The sequence below is a fragment of the Larus michahellis genome, chromosome 8 (assembly GCF_964199755.1).
Source record: "Larus michahellis chromosome 8, bLarMic1.1, whole genome shotgun sequence".
Classification (NCBI taxonomy): domain Eukaryota; kingdom Metazoa; phylum Chordata; class Aves; order Charadriiformes; family Laridae; genus Larus; species Larus michahellis.
The window spans coordinates 52,371,158-52,393,898 of NC_133903.1; the positions used below are offsets into that span (position 1 = coordinate 52,371,158).

Below are 22,741 nucleotides of genomic sequence, written 5' to 3' on the forward strand. Positions count from 1 at the left end.
AGGACAATAAGGAGATATCCACCGGTGCCACCTGCCTTCCTCCTGGAGCCTGGCAAACACCCAACCAGGCAAGTCCCAACACCCACTGTCCACCTCACAACCACCCTTTTCCACGACACTTCCTTTCTCCCCCTTCAGCCCACTACCCAACCACTCCAGCACAACCCTCCACCCCTTCCTGCCCATGTTATTTAATCCCCATCAATCCCTTATACCCACCCACCTCGTCTCCCAGCCCAAGGTACAGCTGAGCCTCGCAGGTGCTTCCCACCCCACGGCACATCCCTCTTGTGCAGATGTGCTCTACAGACCTGATGCAACTTCCCTGGCTGGTGCCACCCCAAGCACAGTGTCACCAAAAGGAGGGATCAACCCAAGGAAGGTGCAGCATAAGGAGGGCAGACCCCAAGGATAGTGTCACCCTCAGGTGGGTGCCACTCTCAGGCACGTGCTCTCCAAGGAGGGTACCACCTCCGAGCAGGTGCACCCCAAAGAGGGCGTGCTATAAAGCACTCAAGCAAGGGGCACTGCAAGCAGGGTGCATCCCAAGCAGAGTCTCACTCTTAGGCAGCTGCACCCTCCAGGCAAGTGTCCCTCTAAGGAGGGTGCCATCAGCTGCCAGATGCCCCCTCTGACAGGTGCCATCCCAAGCCAGGCACACCATAAGGAGGGGGGGGCGCACCCCAAGAAGAGTGTCCCCATCAGATAGGTGGACCCCAAGGAAAGTGTACCCTAGGGGCGGTGTCACTCCAAGGAAGGTGCACGGCAGGGAGGGTGCACCCGGAGGACACTGTCACCCACGGAAGCTGTCACTCCCGGCCAGGTGCACCCCAAACCAGAGCGCTCAACCCCCACCAGGGCGCACCCCAAGAAGGGCACGCCCAGCGGAGGGTGTCACCCCAGCCGATGCCGCCCTAACGCACCGTCCCCCCCAACCAGGTGCACCCTAAAGAGGGGTGTGTGTATGCGCCTGTGTGTGCGCCCCCCCCCCCCCGTCCCTCTTCCCCACCCGGCATCCGCGGGGGGCGCGTCCCTGCCCGCCCCCGCGCACCCGGCCCGGCCGCCGCTCCCGCCCCGCCGCCGCCGCCGCCGCCGCCGCCGCCGCTCCCGCCCGCCGAGCCGGGCCGGCCCTGTGCATTGTGGTCCGTCGGCGGGGGGCGAACATGGCCGAGAAGCAGAAGCACGACGGGCGGGTGAAGATCGGCCACTATGTGCTGGGAGACACGCTGGGGGTCGGCACCTTCGGCAAAGTCAAGAGCTGAGTAACGCGGCCGCGGGGAAGGGGGGCCGGGCTCGCCGGGCTGCGCACCCCCCGCCACCGCCACCGCCCTCCTCCTCCTCCTCCTCCTTCACCTCCTCCCCGTTAACGCGGGCCTCCGCGCCGGGCATCGCCTCCCCTCCCTCGGCGGCTCCCCCCTGCAGCATCCCCGGGGGGCGGCGGGGTCCGGGGGAGGGAGCGGCTGGCGGAGCATCCCCGGGGGGCTGCGGGGTGGGAGGCGGCCCCTTCTCGGTGTGGTGGTGGTGGGCGGGGGGAGCGGGATGATGGGGGTCGCGGGCAGGTGCTGGGGGATGCAGACCTCGCCCAAGCCCTTGCCCGCTGCAGCCCCCGCCGCCGGTGCTCCCCGCAGGACCCCCCAAAACTTTCCTCCCCGGACTGGGAGGAAGGCGATGGGAAGGTTGGACAGCAAAGCGGACACTGACCGGCATCCTTCCCCCCTCGGTGCCGGGGCTGTGGTCCCCGTCGCCCCTTCCTTCCCAAAGGGATGGCAAGCGTTTCGGAGCGTGAGGAAGCGGGAGCGAAAGGGGATTCTCCTGCTGTACATCACCCCCGGGAGCCCGGCAGCCCGGGAAGCGGCTCCCGCCGCGGGCAAGGATGGAGGGGGTCGGGTCTGGCTTGGGCTGTAACGCTGGGATTCCTCTGTGTTCGTGCCAAGGTGGCCAGCTCGCATTTTCAAGGCACCACCTTCGCTTTGCCCGACCGTAAGGTTTGCAAAGATTTGTGTTTCTGTCTCCTGTGCGTTCTGCCATTACACGCAAATTTTATCTTTGAATCAAGATATTTAAAAAAAAAAACAACAAAACAACAAACAAACCCAACCAAATTTCTTGTCTAAGCAAAATGGACAGCTGTGATTCCTGGTTGGGAATGGGTGTAGCTCCAGCTGCCCCGCTCGGTGTCCCCCTGCCCCGCGGCGCTGTGGCTGGTGGAAGGGGTGATGTGCCCGCGCTCAGCGACCAGAGTTTTAAAATAAACCAAAATTGACAGCAGGGGAAAGAAACCACCGCAACCACTGAGCTAAATCCACCTGTGACCATTAATCAGGCCCCTAAAAATATATTGCTGTGTTTAATCCCAAACCACAAATTTACTGACTAAAGAATTATCGGAGTAAATACTTCTAACAGTAAGGACCATTTAAATCACTCATGTATACCAGCAGACCTCAAAAAGTGCTCCAGAGGCAATTTTTTTTTTTTTTTCTTGGGCGCCAAATTAAGCCGGCCAACAATAGCCTTTTTTCCATAACCACCTTTCAGGAGTAGCTAGCACAAACACCCCCCGCCCCACATATGACCCGACGCTGGTAAACGCTGATAGTTTCCAAAAAAACATTTCAAATAACATAAAAGAGATTGCCTAGCTCAACATCCTTTATGCCTAAGTAGTACCCTTTATATATAAATATTTTTTTTTTCCTTAACATTTTGCCTACAACTGACACGTGAAATTTGGACGTGAGATTGGAAACTGGGATGTAGAAACTAGATCTCCTATTTATACCGAATTATAGCATTTTAAACAAGTGAGCTTTAGGAAAAAAAAAAGTATATTCACCCTGTTTAGCAAGAAACAAGAGAAAAGCGAAGACATTTTTGCCTGATTCGGTCAAGCTTTGTATATATATTTTTTTCACTGCGGCGGCCAGTGCCATCAGTGACATTTCTTGTTGCTGATGTGTTTTCTTCAAACTGCCTTGCGCAAGACTTTGTGAGAGGCCTTCCTTCTCAACATTAAGAAATCATAAATTAAAATTTTTAAGGATTGCAGTTATTAAGGAAATTAAAAAGCGGCAATGGGAGGGAAGGATTTAGTAACGATGAAGCAGGAACCAGAGCTTGGATTTGTGGCTGGAGCTGAATAGTCGCTTTGAGCCATCAGAAACCAGATCTAACAACAGAAAATGTCCCTGCCACCCTGTTGGGATGTTTGTTCTGCCTGAGCACTCCATGGGTCATCAGCGAACCGGTCCCCCTGAAAACTAGTTAAACGCTGCAAGAAACAGTTAGTTTTACGCCCATTCAGTTCCTTGATCTTATTTATGGAAAGACCACACAAGGCACGGAGGGGAGCAAATAGGTTGGCAGATGGGAGCAGGATCTTGGTGATAATACTGAAATTCCAGCTGGAAATGGTGATTAAAATGCAGCATTTTTTTTTTTTTTTCTACAAGAGAGGAAGGTGGCAGGAGTTAACGTGGTGGATGTGAATGTGGCGGATGGATAGGAGGTCTCATGCCAAGGGTCAACGTTACTAGATAGGATTTTGCTAAATGCAGGGAGAGCTGGTGATAGTTATTTTCCCTGAACTCCAGGCCAAAGATAAGATTAATTTGCTGAAAATAGAACTGCGGAAATGATCTTGGATTTTGAGTTTAGTGAAGCAATGAAGGAAGGAGGTGGCATCTCCTCCACTGCCGGTTGGTAAGAACAGATTAGAGAAATTGCTGCTGTGTTTGTCCTGGGCACATCCCACCCTGCGGGTCCCCGAAGAGCTCTCCTGTGACCACGGCCCTCGCGCAACGAGAGCTTCAATCAAAACCCGGCAGAGTAACACAAATGTTTTTCCATGTGGTGCCACGCACGATGTCCCTGGTGGCCACTTGGTGGTTTCTTGCCCGTGCTTGTTGGCCACCAAGATGATGAATTTGTGGTCCCTCAAGGACCGGCAATGCTTGGGTTATGTTTATGCTGGTTATGAGGGCACCTCCATGGGCACAGGTCCTCGAGTTGGGGTCAGATCCCATTTTCCCACTGAAGGACAAACCTGGCGTTGGAGGGAAGATAAACTAAAGGAGACTGAACAGATTGAAGGAAAGGGAAGGGAAGGGTGATATAACATACGAGCAAGCGGCGCTGGGGCAGAATTAATACAGCGGTGCTAAATATATGCCTTGGATGGATTTCGTTTTTAACTTTGGGCTGAGATAAGGGCCGGCACAGCTGATAGGAAAGGAGTTTTCTTGCTCCTCCCTAAACTTTTACATTCCCCTGGAGAATTTGCAAAAAAATTTAACTGCTTATGCTACCTGAGCCATATCAAACACACACGCAGAGGTGGCTTCATTGGTACCTGCTGTAAAAAAACCATGTTGTCGAGGGGTTTTAATGATTTTCTCAGCTTCCTGTAAGTTAAATACTATTCCTCCTCATTTTTTTCTCTTATAAAAATAACTAAATTAGAAGGGTCCTCTTTCAGAAACTAATTCTATTAAAACTCTTCCCTTCTTTCCTTAACATCATCTGATGCTGAAGCATCCTCGTGCCCAGGCAGTCACACGTGCAAGCAGATGGGGTAGCAGCGAAGGATGCTCACACCATGTCCCATTTGGTGGCATTTTTTGGAGTTTAGGGTCAGCGTTACCGCCTAACCTTTACATCTGGGGTTTTTTTTTGTGGCACAGCGTGCAATGCTGCTCCTCCCCTCAGTGTCTAATCCATCTTCCTTGCTCGCCCCAGGAAAGCCCTGGTTGCTGGTTTTCAGCTGCGGTGGAGCTTACCTGAGTACTTGTCACTAAAAGGCAAGACATCTGCTCAAATCCCCTTTCTAATTCTGCTGCTCAGCCCACCCTCCTCCTGCTGGGCTTTTAATCCGTAGAGGTAGGGAGAGGGAAGGTGGTGGCTTCCTCACCACCACCCGAGACCACCGTTGCCCATCCTTGGGGCGAGGAGAGGATAAACCCATTAGAGAGGAGCTGCACGAGCATCCCCTTCCATGCCTGCGGGAGGCATGGGACCTACCTCCTGGCTCAACATCCCACCAACATGGGCTGGATCATCCCACCAACGTGCTCCGGCACTTGGAGTCAGATACAGCGACTCCATGAGCAGAGGGACAGTCGTCCTTACTGCCCCATGTCAAAATTCCTGCACCTACAGGCTGCAGCCGGAGAGACATGAAAGGCTTAAAAGTCTCCCACCACATCGCAAATTACGTTCTCTCTTTGTCTCTCAAGGCTTAACAAGCCACTGGGGACTGAAACAATATCATCTCTGTATCTAATGCTTACTGTAAGCAAAGGAAGGATTACAAAATAGACTGTTTATTTTTAATTATTAATGTGTTTGCAGCTAGCAAACCTTCGCAGAGTTACATGCTGTTTGTCATGGATGGAAAGGGGACGTACTACTCGGCAGCGGTATCAAAACCAATAATTATTAATTCCGGGCATGGCCATTTTATTTTTTTTCCCAAGCGTATAATAAACATTTTTCAAAGCATATAGTGGGAGACGGCCAGAAAGGGTTGTCTTGAAACAAAGGGCGGCAGAAATCAGGGGTTTCTTCCTAGTTCAGCGATAAAACTCTTTGCTGTGCTGTTCCTCAGTTTCCCAACTAATGGCTTAGCGCGTTGTAATTCTTTAATGGAACTGAGTGAGTCGAGGGCAGCTTCCAAAGTACAGCTTCTTGTGCTCCCAGGACAGAGAGAGCAGAGCTGTCAGAGCGCTATAGGCCATGGAATCTGCTGGGAAAAAAACCTTGTTCTCAAAGGTGTCTTCTGAAGTTGTCTTCTCCCTCTCTGTCGTGCCTTCCCCAGCCTCCTCGGTGTCAGATATACCGTGTATAGACCACAACAACCTCGGCAATGAGAGATCGGTTCTCTTTATAAGATGACTGTTGGCACAACGTGGGGAGAATTTGTTGCAGCGACGGAAGAGGCTGTACCCCACCCCCCCCCCACCCCCAAGCCCCAGTAAAGCTCGGAGCTGCTTTTGGACCCCCTCGCCCAGGCGCTGCTTTGCAGAGTCTTGCTCCAGCGAAAGCCTCCCTGCCCCGGGACAGGCCCAGCGCTGCCCCGCTCTCCTCTCCCCGAGGATGCACCAGGGAAAATGCCTCCTCTGACTATTTACAGCGCTCTCCTGGCACCGCGCAAGAGGAATTATCTGCCTCCTCCAGCCCTCAGCTAATCCCTAAATTGCATCTCTACCGCAAAGCTTAGCTTATTCTCATTTCGCCTGGTAGTTGTAAGCATTGCGAGGAATAAAATGGGCATGCAAAGTGGTGCTTTAATTTTCAAGGGCAGCAAAGTGTTTTATTTTTAGGATGCTCTTACTGAGGAAAGAATCTCCGGCAGGTCTTATCTGGTGGCTAATAATAGTGACCTGGCGTGCCCCGCGCGGTGCCGGCGCTGCTGCCCTGCCCTTCTCACGCCGTCTGCTCGCCCCGCTTGCTTCTCCTCAGCTCGTTACGGCCTCCAAAATTACAGAGTCTAATAATGTAATAACCAGGTTTGCTCATAATTATTAACTCCTTGCACCCTGTGTTATTACTGGAAGGGTGACGTTCATAATTAGAGAGCACAAATATTTACTGTAAGCAGGTTTTCTGTGCAGTTTTAAGAAAACCATCCGTATGTCACCATTTTTAGTATCACGTTAGAAAATAGTGAGAAGGGGTAGCTCATGGCCAGAGAATCCTTTTAGATACAAACATCTGATTGACAGTCTTCAAGCAGTTTCTGCTGTTAACTTCACGACAAATCTTGCTTCCAACGAGCTATTTGTTTTTTCTGCGTAATCTGTTTATTGATAACAAGTGGATCCAATGCTGAATCCATCTCACGTTATTGTTAAGTTAGTGCAATTCCCCCAGTGCCAGTGGTGCTACTCCCGGTTTGTGGTTTCTGTTTGTCCCTGTACCCAGGAGATAAGCATCAGCCTCTCCGTTGCTCAAAGCGCATATTATAAAAACCCGTGTTGAAGTTTGTATCTTTTCTAAAGCCAGAATTTGCTCTTGCCGTGCAGCAGCATTCCTGCAGCTTGTCCTCAAACCAAGACGCGCGCTTGAGGAAGTATAAATAGAAATTCATTTTAGTAATGCAAATCCCGCAGTCCTATTTTGGGCAGGGAAAATCCCTATATCATTTTTTTAAAAGAAGTGCGATGGTCTAGTTTTAAGACCGGGCTTATTAGGGATTTACTCAACCAGTGTGTTACGGTGGAGATTCTCCTCTGCCATTTAAATCTATCTGTTTCTGATTGATCTAGCTTTTACATGCCATAAATCCTCGCAAATTAGCTTTGGGTATGACCTCCTCCAGTAACTCACTCTGGTTTATCTACGTGAGTGTTTTTTATGGATAAGTCCCCTCTCTTCTGTCTTCCATGACTCCACTGAGAAAGCAATAAAGTGAAGAGATAAAAACCAAGTTTAAAATATTTCACCCCCTCATCTTTTGTTTTGTTTTTTTTTTCCCTTCAAGAGTTGCTTTTTGCTTATAAATCACAGCGTCCTAAATTGCTTGTGTGAATCTTGCTGCGCTGTGTAGTGACTTTGCAATGCTCTCTCTCTAATAGTCGGCGAACACCAGCTGACGGGGCACAAAGTAGCGGTAAAAATACTCAACAGACAGAAAATACGCAGCCTGGATGTGGTTGGGAAGATCAAACGAGAAATTCAAAACCTTAAACTCTTCCGGCACCCTCATATTATCAAGCTGTAAGTACCCTTTCTGCTGCGTGTCCGCCTTACTCCTCCATCTGCAAAGACTTCACGTACGCAGTTGCCTTGGTTTCAGGAGGTGGCTTAGAGTAGTAGAAAACGTTAAGTGTGTGGTCAAGTTTTGGCATGTTAGAGCCAAATGTTGCTTTTCTAGAGTCTCCCGCTACGTTACGGCAGGGGACACAGATGACACTTTGAGAAATGACGGAAGATGCTTCTTCCATTGGGAGACTGAGTTGTAACAGCCAACAGACCGATGTCCCCGCATCAGGTTTTGCTCAGCTAAACCCGTCCAAGCTGTCCCCTCTCCCATGCAGAGGCCATTGTGAAGGTGCGTAGAAAGGGTCTGGGCTTCCCTGCGTTGGGAGTTGTTTGTGATGACCCTTTTTAGGCTTGATATCTCTGGACTTGAAGCTGCTGAGAGTCGTGCCTGAGGAATTGCAGCGCAGCCCGGCTTGTAGAGTGAAGCCTTGGCCTGAAGTCAATAGGATTTACGTTTTAATGGCCTGATTATCCGGAGCTTAAAGGAACATATATATTTTTTTTTTTAAATTTATTATTCAGGCATAAGTTTTCAAAGTTGCCCCTCTGATGGACCTGAATTTAAGTTGTAAATCAGCACCTGCGCTCCAGCCTCTGGGATTCCTTCTCAATCCCCAGTTTGTGCAGCCAGTCCACGTTAATGAGGCACTCGATAATATCTTTGGCATTTCTATAAAAGAAAGCTGTTGAATGGTAACTGCAAGGATAAGTTGACATTTAGGTCAGCCTTAAAACTGGCATGAGATATAGCAAATACCTGGGACTTAGAGGCAAGGGAAAACAAATTCTCTCTACAGTTAAATAACTAACCATGCAGCAACTGTTGACTTTAGAGTAACTTCACAGTTCCAGGGATTTATTGGAGAACAGATTGGTATTATTTCACGAAAAAGCCAGCAAGAGTCCTCAGCTGTGTGTCCAGCATCCTGCCAGTTAAGTCCTGTTCACACGTTTGTCAAACTATTAAAGTCTAAAAATTAAACCTAGTTGAACATTATCAGCCTCCTATGGTACATACTGCAATCATGAAATACAACGATAAAATAAAGAGGTGAGGAGGAGACCGTGGTACATAAGTCTCCTCTTTTAATAGCTTTTTACATGTATTTAAAAGAAATAATGGGGCAGTTAATAACTTACGTGTCTGGGTCTGAAGCACTTCAGAAAAATTCAGTTGATCCCATTGATCTTTGTGGGACTATCACCTCTTCCCTTGCTGATCTCTGAAAACTGTTTGAAATGTGTTTGTTTCAAATTACGACCCACGGAAATTCAGCTGTAAAAAAAAGAAAAGAAAAAGCAAGTAGCAATGTGTCTGAAATAAAAGGGAAGGGGTCTCAGCTGGTGCTGCCATGAATGTCCTGTAGCTGCGTTGACCTCAGCTCATCACGGGCGGTTTGTACCAGCTGGGACACTGAAATGCGTTCACGGCGCTCAGGGGGGGTCATTCTGAATGAAAATGGAGAATAAATTTGCGATTCAAGGGTGATACTTCCCCCCCCAACCCCCGCCGCCATTCTAGAATGTAAAGAGGGATTTAATATGTGAAAAATAGCTGTGATCTTTTGGGGCGCTCGTCTATACCTTTCCAAAAGAAGCTCCCTCTAGTGTCTAGAGTTCTTCTTGGTCTTCTTTCTCCTTGATGTGAGGGAAACCAAATGTACCCCCGCCCTGCCCCCAGCTAATGAAGCCTTCATTTCTAAAGCTGTTGTTACCGATCTTGGGCAAAATGGGAATTTGAAAATCAGGACCGTCCTAAATGCGATAGGATTGTCTGGCAGAGAGTTCAGAAGATTATTTAAAAGCTTGAAGGAAAACTGTAGGTCTGTAGGAGAGATCCTTTCATGGACAAGTGAAACATTATACTTGAAATAAGAGGTGGCTTTTCAGAAGCAGAAATGCTTATTTTAAGGGTTGACATGAAACTAATAATCTGTTTAAAAGCCTTTCCCCATTCTTCTTCATTATTTTTTTTTCCTAAATCCACTTGTGTTTTCGAAGGTACCAGGTCATCAGCACGCCAACGGACTTCTTCATGGTCATGGAATATGTATCTGGCGGTGAATTATTTGATTACATCTGTAAGCATGGACGTGTAAGTGCCAGTACCGTGTCAGCCCAAACACTTGTGTGGGAAGAGGATGGTGTTTAGAAGCGAAACGACTGCTAAAGGGAACACGGTTAAGGTTAAGGCCCAAAATAGAAGTTGCTTCACAGCAATCCCATCTGGAGTGTCTCGTACCCGGCTCGCACAAAAGTTGCGTGCGATTTTTTGCAACGTTCTCTGATGTATTTCGATACGCAAACCAAAATATCCAAGGTAACGTGTTGCTTAGTGCAAATATTTGGAAGACTAGCATATTTTGATGATTTTTAGGTCTGGGTTGCCTGTCAAAACCCCCACGGTTCAGCAGCAGATTTACTGTAGGGAAAGAGCGGTCGGTATGGTCTCCGTCCCGGTCATTCGCCTCCCCCTTGGCTCCACGTCAGGTTTTTTGAAGACTTTTTAAGGATGTGGCTTATCTGAACAACATTTTCGAATGCCAGTAATCCTGCTGGGTATGAATCACCTGAGGCATAGGTTGAGCCCATGAAATGTGATATTATGGTTACAAAGAAAATCATGAGTGTCTGCCCTGTGGACATCCTCGTAGGCAGGGAGCAACCACAGGGCAAGGAGATGCAAATGGGCTGAAGTGGACATCCAGAACAAGGCTTCAGGTGAAGGATCAGCCCATCATACGTTTCCTCTCTGTACTACAAAAAGCCAATACATTTGCAATGAATTGGTTTAGACTGGCGTACTGGTCGATGGAGCGGAGCCCATTTACTTTCCTACCTACGGTTCTGATTTCCAGCGCATTTTACCCATTTGTCTTTTACGCATTTATCTTTTCAGTGACTAATCTGGATCTTTTCTGACCTTTGCATTCAGAAACTAAATTTTTCAGGAGGACAGTCTTTAAGAAGTCATCAGTAAAAATAATCCGTCTCCTCATAATTTTAAATGTAATTTCTCTGATACAGCTCATACAACTTTATAGCTAATATAGCTATATAGCTAATTAAAATCATTATGATATTCCACCTTTAGCCTTTTTTTCCCCCCCAAGCCATCTGTCCATGAGGAATCGCTCCCTGTAGCATCTTCCGGGGTGTTTTGTCCAGCCTTGATCTGCATGTGCTGTGTAGCAGAACTGGTCCCCTTGGGACAGCGAGCCATTGCCTCATAGGTGCCACCAATAAGTTCTCCTTGGTAGCTCAGCCAAATTTAGGTGTCTGATCTCATCTCTGGGCTGTATCGTTTGAAAACATTAGTGCACTATAAAATGCAAGGCCGGGGCGGGGGGGCAAATCTGCTTTATTTGCTGCTTCTGGTCACAAGCGCGCGGTGATTTTCTCTCTGCACCCTGGAATATTTTGGCTCCTTGCTAAATCAAACCTTCCCTCGCCAGCTCTGCGCGCAGACCAGCCTTCAGGACTGTTTCCCCTTGCACCCGCAGGTTGAAGAGGCAGAAGCTCGACGCCTTTTCCAGCAGATTCTCTCGGCGGTGGATTACTGCCACAGACACATGGTTGTCCACCGAGACCTGAAACCGGAGAACGTGCTGCTGGACGCGCACATGAATGCGAAGATAGCCGATTTTGGTATGTGACCCCAGCAGCATTCCAGAAATGCAGCCAGCTCCGAGGCGCTTGCTGGAGCGTGTCGGCGTAGCACGCCGTACAAAACCCAGAGCCTTGTTTTCCTAACCACTAGCACTTGCTTCACCTGAAAAGCCCACAGTTATAAACACCGGCCTTTTTTTTTTTTTTTTTTTTCCGCAAAAGCAGGGATTACTTATTGTAGGCTGCTGCTGTACTGGCACTAAGAACGGAGCAGCGAAGTAATTTGCAAATCTTCGCTATGTTTTAGTATAATCACCTAATATAAAGATTTGGCTAATTTATGTTTAAGACAGACTCTTTGCAGTTAATTCCAGGGCGAGCTGGCGGCGTGTGTTTATTTTCATGCGTGCTCTCCGTACGCTTGGCCATGTGCTCTTGGCCTCGCTTCATTTTACAAATGAGCAGTAACAGGAGTCTTTAAAGTGGCGTTACCGAGTGAAATCCATTGAAATAGCTGGGCTACCAGCTCCGTCCCGGTGAGTCCTTTCTAACAGTGATAAGTCCTTTTGAAGATTTACAACTTCCGTGACCCCACACAATTCCCATCTAACGTTAAGTGCTCTGGGATGAATTATGTCTCATTTCCTCCTTGCCAAAGAAAGAAAACTGTGGGATTTGTAACTTAGAGAAGCAAAATTAGCCTGGAGTGAATATTCCTTGGTTAGAGGTGAAAATAATGGTGGTAGTAGTGATAATAACAACGATGATTTGCAAATCAGCTCAAAGGACTCTATCTAAATTATGTCAGCATTTAACCCTCCCTTGGTTAGAGGTGAAAATAATAATAGTAATGGTAATATTATTAATAATAATAATAATAACGATGCTTTGCAGATCAGCTCAAAGGACTCTATCTAAATGATGTCGACAGTTTCCCTCCAAACTTCCCTCTCCACTCTCTATACCTCTCCTCCTCTGTGCGACAGGGAGTCCTCTGTGGCTTGGACCTTCACGTCAAGCATCAATACGTAGTAAACATCTTCTTTTTAGGATTGTCCAACATGATGTCAGATGGCGAATTTCTACGCACGAGCTGCGGTTCCCCAAATTATGCAGCCCCTGAAGTCATCTCTGGAAGGTAGGACATTCCGCTTCTAACCAGAGCCTGTGTGAGCACACGGTCTTTCAATTTGTCCTTGGGATCGGAAACAGCTTTGCGCATCCAGTAAAAGCAGCTGAATCCTTCCAGGCTGTGTTTATACGTTTGGGTGAATCTACTGGCAAAAATCTGGACATTTTCTTGGTTATTACATTTCTCAATAGCTGTAATAGCAGAACATGTTTTGCTAAAGATGTTTACTTTGGAGGACGTATTAATAGCAGATGTTGACTGTTTATATTGCTAATTAAAGAGGATGAAAATTCCTCTTTGGATGCAAATATTGAGGTTTCAGATGGAAAGAGTTTTCCAGACCAGCCCCTTCTCTCTTGCCCACCTATAATGTAAAACACAGCGTTAATGAGGAAACCTACTCACTAACAGAAGGATCTGGAGTATCTTTAATCAATTCCCTACACTTTGAACTCTTGTATTGAAAATACTTGTCTTCTGGTTCCTCAAGCTAGGGTTCTTTTTTCGTGACAGGAGGTTCAACCGTCATAACTTTGTTTTGAACTGATGAATTGAATTGACAAACCTCCAGTGTGGTTGCGTCTCTCAGCGTGCCACATCTGTACAACACGTGGCGCGTTGAACGCGCTCTGCAAGGTTGAATTGGACTTTGCCACGTTGATACAGAACTGTTACCTCCTGTGTCTTACTGCCAGGAACCTCAGTTACATCGAATGTACTTATTTCCCTAACTGTATAATAGCATAGCAAGGATTGCGAACGCAGATTTTCAAATTTTCATCCCTCTGCATGGTCCTTCAAACTACCCGTCTCCTCACTATCACCCTTTGCACAAGCATTAGTTTTCCTAATCCAGCGTATTTTTGCCTATCACTGTAGCTTTTAAATACAACATTTTGTTCAAAGTGTCTTAGCTGTGATTATGATTATTTTATCCCTGTTTACACCAGTGCAAGTGTTGGCAGAGCATCCTAGGAATTAGACCAGCATCCAAAAACCCTGTTGTGACTACAGCTCTACACGTGAAAGCAAGTAAATCCTCGTTGTCAAGAGGGGGACAAAGCCGGCAACTCTTAATGTGATTCCAAAAAACCATTCGTATCATTTCCATGTCCTTTTCAATAAAGGCCAGAAGCACGTTATTTTCAGGTCGTATGGGAGACAAGGCATGTTGTTAGCAAGTCCCAGTGTGCAGAGCCTGACTGTTTGAAGGATACAGGCAATACAGCTTATTAACAGGAAAAGTAAGAAAGAAAACCAAAACCAAACCTACACGTTGCACTTTTTCACCGGCTCCTGCTGCCTTTGCTGGGGAGAGCACAAAAGCAGCAGAGCGTGACAGCTCAGGTTTCAGCGTCATAAAAGTGCATCTCATTTGGGCTTAAAAGTCCGATGAACTGGTCAGGCAACGCGGTTATCGGGAAAACAAATCTGTTGGAATCACGCGTGGAGGCAGGACCAAAGGGGAACCTGGCTAATGGTCCGCGTTTCCAAAGTGACTTTGCTGCGGTCCCTGGCCTCGCTGGTGGAAAGTCTCACCCTTGGAGGCGCGGAGCCGGTGTTTTGGTGGTGTTCAGAAAGTGGCTGTATGGATGACCGGCGTTCTTTATACGCTGGTGTGTCTGCGGCGATGCTCTTCAGGAGGAGCAAGTGCAGGATGCTGAGGCTGCGTGAAGCGACTTCTGTATTTCCATTTCAGCCCCTGTATTTTGGTAGGGTTTTACAGGTGGAGGGGAGGCACCGCCTCCCAAAATCTCTGAGAAAGCATCCATTGTAGCAAAAAGAGATAAACAAATGGAGCGAGCAAGCAGCAGGAAAACCCGTATATTTGGGGTGTCCCGGCTTGGTGATGCCAGGGAGCGTATTAGCAGCTTGTCGGAAGCGCTTGCGTACCAACACACAAACTTCAACCGAAAATAAACACACCGAGATAGAGTATCTGCCTGCATTTGATCTGCCTCGTGGAATGAACCGGAGTTGCTGGCTGAGCCTTTGGGGCAAAGGAACAAACAGCCTGGCAGAGCTCTTGGAAATGTGGGGTTTGGTGTTTTGGAGGGTCTGGAGGATGCAGGGATGTACGTGTCCATCCAGAGGAGCGTGGGCAGCCCACATCAGCCCTGCCATGCCATTTCCAAACCTGCCATGCCAGGTTTGGTTGGGGGCATCTGCATGAGCAGCCCTGGGGTGGGCTGTGGCTCTGGCCCCCGTGGAGCTGGCTGAGGGTCCCCAGCTCGCCCGGTGGGACCTGCAGCCTAAGGAGAGGAGGATGGGGGGGGTGACACCTTTCTCCTGCCCTTGCCTTCGCACAGGCTGTACGCCGGCCCCGAGGTGGACATCTGGAGCTGTGGCGTTATCCTCTACGCCCTTCTTTGTGGCACTTTGCCTTTCGACGACGAGCACGTCCCCACCCTCTTCAAGAAGATCCGGGGAGGTGTGTTTTACATCCCTGAATACCTCAACCGCTCCGTCGCCACTCTCCTCATGCACATGCTGCAGGTTGACCCCCTCAAGCGAGCAACCATCAAGGACATCAGGTCAGCCCAGGTGGGATGGGGTGGGCTGGCTGTGTTCGGGGGGGCTCCAGCGTACCGGTGGCAGAGGATGGTGGCTGTCCTGGGGGTCATCTGCTGGCAGGTGGGCCGGGTGCTTTACAGGAGTATCAGCTAATCCAGCTGGTTTTTGTCCCAAGTGATTCAAGGAGCACTCCTGCACCTTTTTGCGCCGATGGAGCGGTGGGTTCTGCCGGCTGGCAGTGGGTGATGATGAACAGGGTGATGATTTTATATAGATTTTACATATATATATATATGTATGCTATTTTACTGTGTTATAAAATAGCCTCAAAAATCTCTTAATAGTGCTTAGCAAAACCAGCTACATCGTGCAATAATCCTAAGAACTTAATATCCACCAGCCTTTTTTCATTACCAAGACCACCTCCCTCTGGGTCCCCGTTCGGAATAAGAGGGTAATCATTGTACTGAGTGTCTATCCAATAAAAAAGGGGGAGAAACACAAGAATTACTAACTTAATCCATAAATACCGCATATAGTTTAAAATGTGAGTTAATAGTTCATCTTTAAATGCAGCATAGTTTTCTCGTCTAGGCAATGAGTGCAGTGCCCACGAACCTTTTATCTGCATGCATCGCTGTGGAAATTCAAGAGGAAAGGGACACTTGGGTTCTTAAGCAGATATTTGTGCCTGCAGAGATCATTAAAAGTTCATGGCTGGCAGTAGGACTTCCAAGTTCTCACAATCCGAGCCATTTTAGAAACATTTTGCAAAACAGGAGCTCAGTGAGCGTTTTATGAAATTTATAGTAACCATTACAGCTAGCTGGTGTGCTACGCATCTACTTAAACGTTACTGGGACTTTCAGGAGTTCTCAGGTTTTTAACGCATTTGCAATGGATGGCCTCAATTTTACCTTTCAAGTAAAAACAAGTAAAATGCCTTTTTTATTTCTTAATTCTTTAAGACGAGAGGATTTAATTACATGTTAGAGCAGCAGCACATGTGGCAAGACATGCTGAGACATGGGACAGGCAGAGAGAGTTGGGGTTGTTCAGCCTGGAGAAGAGAAGGCTCCAGGGAGACCTGAGAGCCCCTTCCAGCACCTAAAGGGGCTACAGGAAAGCTGTGGAGGGACTTTTTATCAGGGAGTGGAGTGATAGGACAAGGGATAACAGTTTTAAACTGAAAGAGGGGAGATTTAGATTAGATATTCGGAAGAAATTCTTTACTGTGAGGGTGGTGAGCCCCTGGCCCAGGTTGCCCAGAGAAGCTGTGGCTGCCCCATCCCTGGAGGGGTTCATGGCCAGGTTGGACGGGGCTTGGAGCAACCTGGTCTGGTGGGAGGTGTGGAACCAGATGATCTTTAAGGTCCTTTCTGACCTGAACCATTCTATGATTCTATAAGTTTACAGTTGATACATAGAACCTATAGACAAAGCTCTCTATGGCATTCAGCCACTTAATCATCGACTTCATTGTAATATCAGTGGGAATCAGGTACCTGGATAACTTCGATGCTCTGTATCTCCATCAGACCCATAGTCATCAAAAAGCGTGAGCATCTCGTAAGTGCTGAGGTCTTACTGCAAAGCCCAGTGAGCAAGCAGCCATGCTTGCAAAGCGTCGTCGCTGTTGCAAGACTGGGAGGACCGTGCTGGGCTGGGTTGGGTTCCCCAGTCTGCAGGTGAGGATCAGTCTTAGCTAGACAAAGTGGGGGACTGGTGGCAGTGGTTGCCCCAGCTTATGCCCCCAGCCCTGCACCGAGCTCATGGTGTCTCCTTTCTGCCTTTCCCCAGGGAACACGAGTGGTTTAAGGAGGAGCTGCCCAGTTACCTGTTCCCAGAGGACCCTTCCTACGACGCCACCGTCATCGATGACGACGCGGTTCGGGAAGTTTGTGAAAAGTTTGAATGCACAGAGTCAGAGGTGATGAACAGCCTGTACAGCGGTGACCCTCAGGACCAGCTGGCGGTGGCTTACCACCTCGTCATTGACAACCGGAGGATCATGAACCAAGCCAGCGAGTTCTACCTGGCCTCCAGCCCCCCCACCGGCTCCTTCATGGACGACAGCGCCATGCACATCCCTCCCGGGGTGAAGCCGCATCCCGAGCGGATGCCGCCCTTGATAGCGGACAGCCCCAAAGCGCGATGTCCTTTGGATGCCCTCAACACCACCAAGCCAAAACCCCTGACTGTCAAAAAGGCCAAGTGGCACCTGGGAATCCGCAGCCAGAGCAAACCCTATGACATTATGGCCGAGGTCTACCGCGCTATGAAACAGCTGGATTTCGAGTGGAAGGTAGGGAGTGCTGGTGCTTCCTGCTGCTTTTCGAGGGTCTTTTTCTCATGAGCTGAATTGCTCGGGGAGGTTGGTAGGTTTGGTTACAGCCTCACCCGTTTCCGAACAAATGCTCGCACCCTGCCACCAGCCCTGCTATTTCTTGTCCCTACAAACACGCTGCATTAAGATGCTAGCTGTGGTGCTTATTTATAGCCTGAAATAAGAGTTTTCTTTCTGAACGCTCTAAGCCTCTGACTGGAAGGATGATTCTGCCTCGTTTAGCTGCGGGGATAAGAGGAGCCATTCGCATTTCTAATTTTGGTGGCTAATTCCTTGCGAGGTCATCTCGAGTGCTTCTGAGCAAAGTAACTCTCGTTATTTCTGCCCGCGTCCTAGCAGTCCTGTGTGCTGAAATGGCACGACACGCATCTTCGTTAAAGATGCACGGGTGAGGGGCGGGGGGACGTTGGGGGCAGGAGTTTGCACCATCGCTGCGGTGGCGTTTTCCTCGATGGAGAGGGAGCGGTGCTGGTGGTCCGGATGTGCTTTCAGACACGCTTACTGCGTCCCCGGTTTAGGGCTCACCTTCTTGAAGCTCGATTTAAACCCAGACGGCATTTTAGTTGACAGCGCTCCCGTCAGGTGTTTCTTCAGAGCCACGCAGCATTTAGTCGCAATCTTTTTCAAAGGCCGATTAATAAACCCCCAACTTAGCCCTTCCTATTTTCTGCTAAGCCTGATTCACTAAATCTCGGTGCAGTCGCTGACGTGAGCTCTCCTGACTCACGGCCTTTCGTGTGAGCATGGGGAACAAGGTAAGGAGGATTTCAGCCCAGATCTTCATCACCGGAGGAGACACCCTCCTCGCTCCAGGTCCCACAGTGACGTACAGCGTGAACATCACTCTGCCGCTTCCTCAGTGCCTCCTATCTCCTCCTTATTTTTGATAATATCACATATTTAAAGTCAAGTAGCGCCCAGAATCCCGATTTCACTGCAGCAGCCAGGAGATGGACTGTCTCCAGATGCATATGCCTACACCAGCCAGGCATTTGTTAGCTGCACGGTCTTACAGAGAGCGAACGAACCTGATGGATTTCTGGTACAGCTTCACAAACCAAGTCAGCCCAACGTAGGCAGTGGAGCTTTTTTGGTACGAGGAGGTTTCACAATAGTCTTTCCCACCCTAAGAATAACTTCAGATGTGACTCTTCATCAAAATAGCTTTCCCATCCACGCAATTGCTTCTTAAATATAGCACAGAGAAAAAAAAAAAAAAAAAAAATCTCACTGCAAATGAGATGCAGCAGATTGTGGGGTGGGAAGCGGCAAGAGAAAATGCACAGCTCAGGGCTGATTCACAAACACTGAATTTAGCTGCGCCGATGGGAGAAGTTACTCTCCCCAGTTGCCCAGGTGCCCTGGTTTCACGGACACCGTCCTTGTACGTGGGTCTATGAGTGGATTTTTTGGCTCATGTGGCCGTTGCTGCTGGTCAGAGAGGAGCAAACATCAGTTTGGTGCCTGGCAGATGGGTCACGGCGGCTTCGTCTGCCAGCACCTGGTGAATCAGAGCCCTAAGAAGCATTTTTAAAGATGGCTTTATGAGGAAATAGGGCATGAACCCTTTGCTTGGTTTTATAGATATTGTTCTTTCTAGAAACCGTGTTTTTCTCAAAAGGTGTCTTGCTAGTATTTAGAAAAAAAATAAGGAAAGAAATGGTCTTCGTGCTGCCTTGAATCTTACTCCTGAAAGCCAGTTTCCCCTTGCAGGTGGTGAACTCCTACCACCTCCGAGTGCGCCGCAAGAACCCGGTGACGGGCAACTACGTGAAGATGAGCCTGCAGCTCTACCAGGTGGACAACCGCAGTTATCTCTTGGACTTCAAAAGCATCGATGGTAAGCGGGAAATGGTGCAACGCGAGATGGAAAACACATAAAATGGCAGGTTTGGCAGTGTCAAAAAAAATTTTAAAATCATTCTTTGCATTTCAAAACGCTTATGCTGCTGTGTCAAGTCAGCAAATGCACTTTTGAGCCATTTGTCTCCACTACTCTTACTAGTTGCTTACCAAACACGCGTTGCAGATGCCAAATTAATGCCACTTTTTCTTTTTTTTTTTTCCTTTTTTTTTTCATATTCAAGACGACGTGATGGAGCAGAGGTCCGGCTCGTCCACGCCGCAGCGCTCCTGCTCCGCCGCCGGCTTGCACCGCCCGAGGCTGAGCATCGATGCCGCCGCGGCCGCCGAGTGCCAGTCGCTGATGGGCTCTTTGAGCGGCTCCTTCGTCGGCAGCATCCCCTCGGTGACGCCGCGCCTGGGGAGCCACACCATGGACTTCTTCGAGATGTGCGCCAGCCTGATCATGGCCCTGGCTCGCTGACGGGCGGCACCGAAGCACCGGTCCCTCCGCACACGGTATTGCACTGTGAGGATCGGGTCCGACTTATCCCTTCCTTGTTTCTTCTCCTTCGTTCCTCCTCCTCCTCCTCCGCCCCTCACCGCTCCATAGCCTGCGACAGAGCCAGTTCCACACCCAAAACATGCTCCCCTCTAACAAGGCACCGAGGAAATTAAGAATAACTGTATTTCACTCATTATACCGTGGTGAAATATATCCAATACCCTTTTTTATCCAAGTGAACCAAATGGGAAACGTTGGCGTGGCTGTAAACTAGCAAATATATCTCCGAGTTTTTGGAAAACACCTCACCCCTGGTTCATCCTGAGTTAACGGAGCCATGGCCAAGCTTTCTGCGGTGCCGGTAGCCTGCAGTGAGGTTGTACCCCCTTTGCTGTGCGGAGCAGGGCCAGGATGGGCTGAGCCAGCTCAGAGGGGTCGGCCAGGAGCTACACGAAACAGGGTAATGAAGTGGCTCTGCGGCGTTCGCATCCGGATGCCTTTGGTAACACTTTCCTCCTAAAACCAGCAGCTGCTCAGACACTTCTGCACTAGTGCAATATGCCATCCCTCCCCTCTGTTGTTTTTTTTTTTCCCCTGCTAAAGATGGGGGGGGGGGGTAAGGTGGGATGTGCAAAGGTCCTGTTGCAAAGTTGCCATGGGAAAGCCTCCGCGTGTCAAGTCTTTGCAGAGGAATGTCCCATAAGATGCTTTATTTCCTCCTCCTGAGCGCCCTGGAGGGCACTGACCTGCTCACCACCTTCAAAGGTGAAGGCAGCTTGCCTTCCAGCCCTTAATCGTCACCCCCCCTCCAACCCACTCACCCTCCCCTCCAGGGGCCAGATCCCAAGCAGGATTCGGATGCGCCACCCCCTGCCCCGAAAACCCATCTCTTTGCCCGCCACGGGGTGGGGGTCATCACGGCTGGGCGAGAGCCAGCAGCATGGCGCGGCTCCGAAGCATTTACCTCCCGCCTTTCCCACAGGAAGCCTTCACCCGGTTGTGACCACCCGAAAATCGCTGCCAAATCCGCCGTCCCCGCCGTCCCCCGCTCGCAGCTTCGCGCCGCCGGAGACTCGCTTCTCGCGCCGGAGGGCTCTCCCATCCCGCCGCTGCCCAACGGACCGTCACCTTCAACCGCTCCGCTGACAAGGCAGGGATATCCGAATCCAGCGTTTCACTCTTCCTTTACTACTGGCTATCTGAAGGAAAGGATTTTATTTTCTAAGACAAACTACGGCGATTTTTAAGGTTCAATTCTCGTTATTCAAGGGTAAACTCGAATGCATGTGTGACTCCTTTGTTTAAAAGAATTTTTATTTTTGATTACATAGGCTTCATCTAATGGGCAGCGTTGGCACCCGCTTGGCTTTGCTATGGTATTTAATTCCATTTACTTGATTGCGAAGGAACGTTAATAGTCTAATGAGTCAAGGAACAAATGCTTTATGAAAACTTTGCCAAAAAAATCCTGGGTGGGTTTTTTTTTTTCCTGATTTTTTTTTTTTGTTGTTGTTGTAAGAAACAAAGCAAAGGAGAACTTTTGCTAATCCCAGGAACGCGGTCACTCAAAAAAAAAATTTAATCCATCTTTTGGATAGCTTCTTATGACCCGTAGAGGTTTTTTGCTAGTTTTTTTTGTACAGTTGCACTTTAATTTATACTTTCTGCAAGTTTCTATGAGAAGCAAGGAAGAGAACGACACATTAAGCCTTTTGTACTAATCATTTTAGGTAATGAAGACAAATACGGGATATTTTTGCCATCTACTGGCAGTTAAATGGACATTTTCAGCCTGAAGTCCCTTTTTTTTAAAAACACAAAATTGCCTTACTTTTGTTACAGATTACGCTTGGATTCTCACTATCGGGACTTTACAGCTCCAATTTTTCCAGAAGCCGCACAAAAGCATCCAAAAAAAAAAGAATAACAAATCAGTTTTGCTGTTAAGTTCTCGTACGCTAAATCCAACGCAGCAGTGCTTGGATTATAAAACCCGACAGCAGAACAATTTTCTTTTTAAAAGCAACACTGGAAATATTTGTAGTACTCCTAGGTTTTGTATCGAGCTTTTTATTATCTTATATCGTGATGAAATAAATACTCTGGGGCGGAGGATGGCTTTGGTGCTGTGCCCGGTGGCTCTCGGACGATGCGCGTCTCCGGTGCTGTGGTGTGAGCGGGTCATACCTGGCGAGGATGGAGAATCCAGACTCCTGCATGCCAAAATAACCACCCCAGAGCCGAAGCTGAGCAGCACCCAGCTTTTTAGCAGCTTTCGGATCAGTGCTGGGACACGAGCAAACGCTGAGCAAACAGCCCTAAATGGTTTCGGGTGCTGGAGATAAGTCCCTTTGGAAAGGAGCAGGAGAGGGCAGCCGAGCAGCTGGAGGGACAGACATTAATTTCCACCCAAGAAAGTGTTAGGAGCGTCCATACCCCCCGCCGTGAAACGTATTTGAGCTGTAAAAGGCTGTTTAAATCGTCGCTCCCACCTGAGCATGTTGCCAAGTCGCTTGTCCTGGAAACACCTGTAGCCCAGTTGAGGAGGGGCTGGCGCATTAGATACGATCTGCGGTTCAGGAGGACGTCGATGTACAGATGTCTCGCCTTAAAATGACACCTCCCCTCTGGGACTTCCTACCAGGCAGAACTGATGGCATTAAAGGGCAGCGAATGCCCTTGGGAGGAAATACTGGCTTCCTGGAGGCGGGTGGGATTTGTAGGTGGTAGAATAAGCCCTTGCAGCACTTGGCATCTTCTCAGCCCCTTGGAAACATTAACTCACGTGTGGATCTGCAAAGCCTGTCCTGCCCGGAAGGCCATAAAAGTGGCTCAGTTTTCCATATGGAGAGACACAAAGAGATGAAGCAACGTTCCTGCTCGATGTCAGCAGAGGCAGTGGAGCGAGTGGGACCGATGGAAGTACCGGAGGAACACATCCGATTAAACCATCCCTTACAGCCTTACCCAAATCCACGCTGCGCTTTGAAATAGTCTGAGAAGTCGCCTTTTTTTTTTTTTTTTTTTTTTT

At 48.7% G+C, this 22,741-nt stretch overlaps 1 protein-coding gene across 7 annotated transcripts; it reads left to right on the forward strand.

Moving 5' to 3' along the window:
- Positions 1 to 1,085: 1,085 nt before the first annotated feature.
- On the forward strand, positions 1,086 to 21,825 carry PRKAA2 (protein kinase AMP-activated catalytic subunit alpha 2). 7 transcript variants are annotated; one of them, XM_074596539.1, is made up of 10 exons: positions 1,095 to 1,257; positions 7,575 to 7,716; positions 9,763 to 9,856; positions 11,265 to 11,409; positions 12,421 to 12,508; positions 14,812 to 15,036; positions 16,817 to 17,321; positions 19,077 to 19,203; positions 19,451 to 19,724; positions 20,693 to 21,825. In XM_074596539.1, the coding sequence occupies exons 1-9, from the start codon at positions 1,164 to 1,166 to the stop codon at positions 19,687 to 19,689; spliced, it is 1,659 nt and encodes a 552-aa protein (XP_074452640.1). In that variant the 5' UTR covers positions 1,095 to 1,163; the 3' UTR covers positions 19,690 to 19,724; positions 20,693 to 21,825. The 7 variants fall into 7 exon arrangements, with proteins under 7 accessions (XP_074452644.1, XP_074452640.1, XP_074452641.1 ...); XM_074596540.1 differs by having other exon boundaries at positions 19,451 to 19,734; positions 20,693 to 21,621; XM_074596542.1 differs by having other exon boundaries at positions 1,111 to 1,232.
- Positions 21,826 to 22,741: the final 916 nt, after the last annotated feature.